This window comes from Athene noctua, chromosome 2, assembly GCF_965140245.1.
Source record: "Athene noctua chromosome 2, bAthNoc1.hap1.1, whole genome shotgun sequence".
NCBI lineage: Eukaryota > Metazoa > Chordata > Aves > Strigiformes > Strigidae > Athene > Athene noctua.
In genome coordinates, this window is record NC_134038.1 from 31978562 (window position 1) to 31987526 (window position 8965).

At 41.0% G+C, this 8965-nt stretch overlaps 1 protein-coding gene across 1 annotated transcript; it reads left to right on the top strand.

Moving 5' to 3' along the window:
* The first annotated feature begins 3725 nt into the window (after nt 1–3725).
* LOC141956828 (fatty acid-binding protein, adipocyte) lies at nt 3726–7104 on the top strand. Its single transcript, XM_074897662.1, has 4 exons — nt 3726–3865; nt 5094–5266; nt 5489–5590; nt 6885–7104. Exons 1-4 carry the CDS (start codon nt 3793–3795, stop codon nt 6933–6935), a joined length of 399 nt encoding a protein of 132 aa, XP_074753763.1. The 5' UTR covers nt 3726–3792; the 3' UTR covers nt 6936–7104.
* Nucleotides 7105–8965: the final 1861 nt, after the last annotated feature.

Consider the following 8965-nt stretch of genomic DNA (forward strand, 5'->3'; position numbering starts at 1 on the left):
GAAAAAGCACCTGCTCATGTCTCCTCACCTCCTTCCTCAGGAGAGAGACAAAAACCACTGAAAACAAATTGACCTCCTGAACTTTCAAACCAACTAAAGCCAGTATTTTGTAAAGACAATGTGTTACATCATGAGCACTGAAACTGTAGTTATACCTTTTCCTGGCTAAGCAGACGTCTATGGCAATTCAGCTGTCTCAAACATCAGAAAGGAAAGTAGCAAGCTGGCAAGCAGAGATGGGCATCCCTTTATTTGTTCCTGTCTGCTCTCCAGCATTAGCTCACCCTTCCTGAAGTTACTGTGGGGTACAGTAACTACAGTATCCAGCCAGACAAGTGTTAGGGAAACCTTTTCCTTAGTCTAAGGTACAGGAGTACCTGACAGTGTGACACTGTCCCTCTTTTCTAGCATGATGGAGTTGCTATAGCCCATCTTCTCCATAGATTTTACTGTGTCTGAACAGGAAGCTTGCAGTGAATGAAGCCACAGTTCCTTCCCTGCTTAGGAGAAAAATCTCTATTTTTTAGAATTCCCCCCCCCCCCCCCCCGCCCCCCGATGTATTTTTTCTTACTATGGACATTGCTATCTGTGCCACCAATAACCCCACATAGAGGCCACATTCCTTTTAAGAAAATCTGCAACAGAACTCACTGTCAACAGGGTAATAATCTGCTATGGCATAAGGTGTGGAACTAAGCATGGATGTCTTTTTACCTTTTCATCCTAGTTCCTGATTCAAAGAGTAGCAAAACTATAGAGACAACTGGCCCAGCTCTTGCTGGCAAGACAGTTCTGCAAGTGACAGGAATCCCAGGTTTGCCTAGGTTTCCAGGCTCAGAAGCCCCACTGATTTCGTTATGGTCATTAAGCACTTCAGCCTTTATCAGCAGTGCTGTATGACTTGAAGTCTTGCCCTAGAGAGCATGCAGGATTTGTATTAGATGACATCAATGCCACAAGCTTATCTCTTGTCACTGGAAGTCTCTCCCAAGGGAAAGGACGTCATGGGTAGGATACTTCCCAAGTGAGAGCCATGAGCCTGCTTCCAGATAGCAGCTTGCTTTGAAGTAAATAAGTCAACCCACAAGCTGGCTTTCTTGGATTTTTGAGTCATCGTGTTTGCAAGACATCTACAAATAGCTCAGATTCACTTTAAATAGGTCCAAGTAATTGACTGCCTAGGGAGAGTGTGCTTGTCTGCCCCAAATTGATTTGCATGGAACAAGTGCTTCACCTCTCTCCCAAAAAACTCTTTCAGCAGTACAAGCATTGCAGACAGCTGTTAACACCAAAGGAAGGCCAATCCCCTCTCTCAGGCTATAGTTTTGAATATAAAAGCCGTACTCCCCCTCCAAAGAAATGAATGCTAATTGTAGTAAGCCACACACAGAACAGTTCCCAAAAGGCAAGAAAAGTTAGGATTGGGAAAAAATTGAAGAAAAGGTAAGAACTGAGTTCAGCCAGATTGCATCCAGGGCACTGTAGCAATCCTCATCTGATACTTTCAGGTACTCATTAAGTACTTAATGAATTCGACTTTTTAAGTTCCTAAAAACGGCTCACACATCATGCAGTGTTTCTCAAGACAATAATTCTAAATAAAACAACCCATGATTATGACACAAACTTGAGGGCCTCTCTGAGTTTTCTTTTAAAGTGGACCTGAGCATGTGATATGTTGAGTAAACTGAGTAAATCAGGAAAGGCATCAGCAATTTCAATAATTAGAACATTGTATTATTTATTTTGGGATTAGCCCAAAGTCAGTAAATATGTAAAAACTCAAAAAAGAATAGACCAAACCTAAGATTAGCTACTCTTTTCTAAAAAAAAAAATAATAAAAAAATATATATATATATATACAAATGAATCATTTTTCCCAAAGTCTATGGTCTTAAAGGCACAAGAGGGAAACTAATACATGTACAAGCAATGGAGGCTGGGGCCATACTGACTAGGGAGAAGCTCTGCAGAAAAGGCCTCCAGGGTCCTGGTGGGCAGTAAACTGAGCCCTGGCAGCATAAAGGTCAAAAACATCCTGGGCTGTATGAACAGGAGCACAGCCAGTAGGTTGATGGAAGTGATTATTCCCCTTTTCCTCAGCACTCATTAGGCTGTATCCAGAGTACTGCACGCAGTTCTGGAGTGAGTTCAGCAGAGGGTCCCCAGGATGCTCAGGGGGCTGGAGCACTTGCACTGTGAGGAGAGGCTATGAGCCTGGGGTGGTTCGTCCTGGTTAAGAAATGGCTTTGGGAGCGCTTAGGAGCAGCCCCCAATACCTATGGAGAAGTGACAAAGGAGTTGGAGCCAGGCTTTTCACAGCAGTGATTGTCAGGAGGACAAGAGAGTATGTGTAAAAGCTGAAAGAAAGGAGATTCAGGCAGGAGATAAGGAGACCCTTTTCCCCTGGGGAGACAGGTGGGCAGGGGTGCAGGTTGCACAGGGAGGCTGTGCTGGGTCCATCCTTGGAGGTTCCCAAGTCCAACAGGGCACAGTCCTGAACACACTGGCCTGAGCTCAGAGGTGGCCCTGCCTGAGTGGGAGGTTGTGCTGGAGACTTCCTGACCTCCCTTTCCTTCCAAATTTCCCTATGATCTTACAACCCTATATAAATTATTTTTCTACAGTGTTGTTACTTACAAAGTCAACAAGTACAAAAGTATGTGGACCAACATATCTGATGCCTAACAGCCAGCAGAGTATTTCCAGGAAATCCACCTAAAGAGAACTGCTGGGGCTGGAGCCTGCACTTATTAGCTGCTTTTGCCATTGGAATAGCATGTTACAACTGAAAGGAAAATACAAGAAATTGCTTGACTGCTTTCTGATACAGTTTTTTTATGATGTGAGCTATGACAGAGCTTAAGGGATCAGTCAAGGTGGACCTCACTACGTCAGGCCTGTACATAACTTGCGTCAAGCAGATTACTACCTGGACAGCATGACCAGAAAACAAATGAAGTGTCCAGGGACCTTTGGTGGGTCGATACCAGAGCCTAGCTTTATGCCATAACTAGTCTTAATGCTAGTCATTGGAACATGGGTCTTCAGAAAGCACAGGAGCAAAAGGGAGATAAAACATCTGCTATGTTTCATTGTTTTTCACAGAGCCCTCTATCTCCTCTCCATCACATAAAAGCAGAATGCAGACCTATTGATCAATTGATTCAGGTGGTGCAATGATAAGGAGATCCCAATCAAAGAAGAAATTTTATTGCCTTACCCTTCTATTACAGTCACGAGCACTCTCTCTTTCTGCCCCAAATCTACTCCTTCCTGTAATTCTGTGCCTCTCTGAAGAAAATGTCTGACTGCAGTGGTGCAGAAAGGAAACTAAATCATCCCAACCAGCCTTTCAGATCTTACAGTCTAGGAATTTAGCTGCGTCCATTTGATATGGTGGACTAAAATGAAAGAAAAGAGTATGGGAGAGGACATAACCCTCTGTGGCTTGAGCCTACCTTTTTCTTCTGAAAAACAATATGATTTAATTATTTGCCTTTAAGGCAGAGTGTTCTTGAATGACAAAAATAATTAAATAAAACCAAGACACTGATCTTTGTGCTAGTAAGGGCATATGAATAATAACACTATGACCTACTGGCAAAGGAGGGGTAGGGGAGGAAGGAAAACACTGGGCACTGGGACTCCCTCTTCATTGGTCATCCTAAAACATCATGTGGCCAAGGCTCCTTTTTAAAGATAACTCCTGATCTCCTGGAGCTCATACTATCCTTCTGTCCTGCATTTCTGCTTGGTCCTGTGGAAGGCTTCTCTCCAGCCTGACAAAATGTGTGACCAGTTTGTGGGCACCTGGAAGCTTCTTTCCAGTGAAAACTTTGAGGACTATATGAAAGAACTGGGTGAGAATTGTTATTTGGAGTTGTTGTATCTGGGACAGGGAAGGAATGCTGATTTTGAACTTTATTCCTTCCTTTCATTTTCTGGCTATGCTGTTTACCAAGGGGGGGTTAGTCCAACTATTTTGATCAGATAGTCTTAAACTGGAGAGCTTGGCTGTTTGAATTAGTGGTGTCAAATTCCTATAATATAAAAAAAACGTGATTGGAAGAAATAGTTTCAGCTAAGCCAAGTCTATGCATGTCTACTTGGTAGTGTTACAAATGGAAGTAAAACATACCACTGCAATATTTTGTGTGGGTTAGCTTTCATCCTTGGACATACAAAGCGGTGTAAAGCTAGAATGCAGCAAGCTTCTCTATGTCTAAAAGCAACTTTATATTGCTACCGGACTAGGAGACTTATTAATTGTCATTGCTATTATAGTGAATGAAACTCTGTAGCTGCCTCCAGTGAATATTAACAAAGAAAATTGCATGGATTCATGTAGATGCTTGCAAAAGATTTGAAGGATAACACTCTTCTATGAAAGTGTAGACTTCTTGCTTAGAATTAAAATTGGGCTTTAAAAGGGTTCCACATTCTTTTAGTGTAGGGGAAGTATGGTGTAACTTGCACTGATTGGATCAGTATATGCTAAAAAGCTGGGGGGTTATTTGCAGATTAGGGGCAAAATACTCACTGAGACATGCAGCATTCAGACAGCTTTCAGTGAGATTCTTGCACTCTTAATCTTTACCCCAGATTTTACTCAGGACATAACCATTGCCAGCTACTTCTTAATCATTTCCTTTTATTCAGCCTAGCCACTGGTAAATATAAAAAGTGCTTGCTTTTTTTTTTTTTTTTTTTTCTTGTTTGTTTGTTTGGTTTTGTGGCTTAGAAACTGTCATATATTTCTGCTTATTTACCGTTAAATACAGTTAGCATACAAGTTGGTGTACAAACCACTGTAGTTATTTTGAACAAATATCTGGCACTAAAATCTTGTCTCAGCCTTCAAAATTCTGACAATGACAGAGCAGATAACTTCCTTATGTCATCCCACCCGGCTTGGTCTATAACCATACCAAGTTAGTGAGAAGTTACAAAGGAACTTCTGCAACACAGAATTAATAAAATATTTGGAAAGTAATAGGGAAATCAGCACTGAGTAGGGTTTTTTCCAAAAAATAAGAGAAAAACATTGAGTAAAGATAAAAATTTCATAGTGCCCTGACTTATTTACAGGTGTCGGCTTTGCTACCAGGAAAATGGCTGGTGTGGCCAAGCCCAATGTAACTATCAGCATCAATGGTGATGTTATAACCATCAAAACAGAAAGTACCTTCAAAAATACAGAGATCTCTTTCAAGCTGGGTGAAGAGTTTGATGAGACCACAGCAGATGACAGAAAAACAAAGGTGAGTACAAAACCAGCACTTTCCCAATATATCTCTCAAAAGGGATGTGGGAGCAGGAGGACGGAGTTGTGATTTTAACATCCGGTGTAGAAATGCTGCCTTCAAAAGTAAGAGCGCTATGGATGCTTTGTGATTCTGTGCTGTTTGGACATGGAGACAGTCTTCTCTTCAGGCCAGAGCATCCTGATGAAACAGCCTCACTTTGTTTTTTTTCTTTGGCAGAACGTCATAACCCTAGACAACGGCATACTGAGCCAGGTGCAGAAGTGGGACGGAAAAGAGACTATCATAAAGAGAAAAGTGGTGGATGGGAACCTGGTGGTGGTGAGTTCATTTTTGTTACTCAGTCACTGAATTCACTGTGCAGAATTCATGGTGTATTACACTGGATTCAAACACAGGGAGGGAAAACTTCTGAAAGGGCTCTGTGCACTTGGCGAGCAGTCTCTCTGAATAATCTGGAGTATATATTAAAACTGAAATGCTGTTAAACTTATGGAATGGTATGGATGTGCCTGCTCTCCATTCATAGCAAGATATGGTTAGGAAGGAGTAGGAAGAAAAACCCAACAGCCTGGTGAGAGAAAATTTTATATATCTGAATCCTAAAGTCCTTGGCAGTATAGAGGAAGCATTAGCAAAGTCCATGTTAATTATGTCTACTCCGTGCTGATGTAAAATACTCCTGCTCATCTCAAGTAGAGAGTCAACAGCCGTCTGTGGGAACACACCAACAATTGTGTCAATAATATGATGTTATAACCAAAAAAAAGAAACCTGTATTCAAGCTCTGTTTGTTGGTGTTATCTGGTCAAAGAGTACTATGCTTGAGTTGATGCCAGTGAAGCCCACCTGCAGTTTGGGGCTTCTCATCAGTGCTCTTCAGTTTTAGGAAAGACACACTGAAGAAAGTGGGAGGGAACTGAACTGCGTTCATAAAACGCAGCCGAGGTTCCTACATACTACAAAATGATACACATACATGAAATTCCTGAAGAGTTCTGCCCTCCCCTAGAGAAAATTAATGTGTCTATAAATTGAATATTTAAATTTCTTTGGATAGAGACCAGAGGAGAACAAATAGAAGTCGTTTTTAATAAAAAACTTAATTAAGAAAGATTGAACAAACCAGAGTTTGATCTAACAGAAATATAGATGAGAACAGAGCCTAACACGCAGAGGCTGACACCAGCAGCTGCAAATCTGAAAGCTGTGTATGACTCTGTGTGCATGTGTGGGTACGTGTTATGCACAGGTGTGTGAAGAAGACAAGCCACAGCTGCAAAAAGTGAAAGGAAAAAAGACTAATGGCCAGCTCCAGAGTCCAATCACCCTCTATAGAGGTCCTAGGAGACTTCTTTAGAGGCTTTTAAGAGGAGATCAGAAATCCTCTGGGGTTGCTGGAGCAGCCCTTTGATGTTCTTTCAGTCCTGTGCTTGTATTTCAGACGACTTCTTTTTGAAGCTCTCAAGCTTGAGTTTCACCATTTTGGTAGTTCATTTTAGAGGAGGAGAAATGCAATTTTTTTCTTACACTGCCTCCCAATGGATAAGTAATTCTCTGACCAACAAACATTTAGTGAGAGTTAAAAGCTGATTAAACTTGTCTTTCTTTCCAGGAATGCACCATGAATAATGTTACCTGCAAAAGAGTTTATGAAAAAGCATGAAGCCATCTTCACACAGGACTAATGTTTAAAGCTGGAGAAAAACAACTTAACTGAAGGAGAAAAACTCCAAAAATCCATTTTAAAGAGAACTGTACTTTTAACACATATATCCTAAACAGTTACATGCAACTAGTCTAATTTGTTGTGACTATTCAATAAAATGTTCAGCTTTCTACAACCTTGTGCTTGTGCTGGAGTTTGTCAGAAAGGGGACTGGGGGGATGTAATATGGGAAGGGGTGTTGTTCAGGGAAGTGTCATGTGAGAGCTGGTACCACTCTTGGTAACTGTGACTAATCTCACTGCGGAAAGAGGATCGGAAATGATCCAGGGAGTGGCACTTGTGTGCCAGTGATAGATGTAGACCTGAACACAAAGGCCTCCTCCAGTGAGTGCTGCGTGTGGGCTACCCACTGCAAGGAATCTGTGCACAGCAAGGAGCCTAACAGGTGCTCTTCTTGGCTTCAAGTGAAGGGTGTTGGTCCTGGGACAGGGAGGAGGGCAGTTACTGTGGATGCCCAGCATTGTCTTCCAACGTGAGCAGGGAACCAGGCACTTACACAAATTCCAACTATTTTAAACACAGGGATCATCTGAAGCAGTTTCATCTTGTCCTCTTCCACCTGAAGTGTGAGATTATAGGTGCCTGTAGCTCTCAGCTGTGATTATTTCGTTAATGTTCCTTTCCTTAACACTTCCTTTTGTCCTAGATTAAATAAAAAGCCTTGAATTAATAATCATAGTTTAAAAAGTACTCTCAGGCTTACTAAAGGCCTATAAAAGTTTGCTAGTAGTACAACCCACTTTATTACCTATATGCATTTTCTACTAGCTCATTAGGTTAGATCAGTCTTGGGAACATGAGCCTCTCTAGAGGCAAACCCCTTTGGACACCATGTTTTTCAACTTTTCTTATTCTTGAACTACCTTCTACTGCCCTTAGGCCTGGCCTCTTATTTCAAAACTTCCAATCCACAGAAGCCCTGATTTCTATGTCTGAAAGGACTCAAAATGAGGACAAAAATAATGAGAAGTCTAGGAAAAACCTGGACAAGAAGAGTCTGAAAATGTGTGCAGTAACCACAAAATGGGAAAATAATCATATCTCAAACTTTCCAGTTAAGATTTGTGAACCAAATTCCACATATTCCTGACATTCCTGAGGTCAGCTGTCAGAGGCAACAGTGCTCAGTCTACTTCCAGCAGCAGAGACCTTATACACTTGAACTTTCCTCTGCATGACTCAGACTGTTCCCAAGTCTCTGCACTATTAATACAACTGGAGAAGGGAAAAGGAAAAGGAGATCTTCTACACTCTGGATAAACTAAGGAGTCATTTAGGAGTAGTTCCAAAAGACTATCAGTAAATTCCTCAGAAAATGTTAAAAAAGGCATGGACATACAGGTCCCCTGTTTTTATCTTGGCTTCACTGGTTGTGAAATCTCATCAGTTTAGAGACAGCAGTTGCATAGGGGAAGGAAGTATGCTTCAGACCACTCCATATGTACAACACTAGATCTACGTATTGCTTAACAAGAACCAAAATTATTTACAAAAGCCAGGATAAACCTACAGTTTAGTGGCAGAAAGCCTACATATGAGAGATGATCATAAGAAGCAGCAACATTGGTTTAAATAAGCTATATATAGCTTATTTAAAGATCATCCCATAGTTAAATATACACCATTGTCAACAGATATGGGAATCCTGTATTTCAGAGGTCAAATTTCCAATATTCTAATATTCATATAGCGGCCTACTTTTTCCATAAATCTCACATTCTTAAAAAAGCCTGCATTTACAACTGTAACCTTCACAGCCTGTTTTTTCAGAGGCAGGTAATCTCTTCTGAAAGCATCACCATTTATTTTAGTACCTAGTGAATGAACTCAGACTTTGTAAATGAATCAAGCCACTTCAAACTTCAGTTTTTGGAAATGTCAATAAAGTGACATTCTGTCTATAAAGTTTAGCAGGGCATTATATATTATGAAGTATTAGTGATGATTTTCTTAGAATATGAACGTGT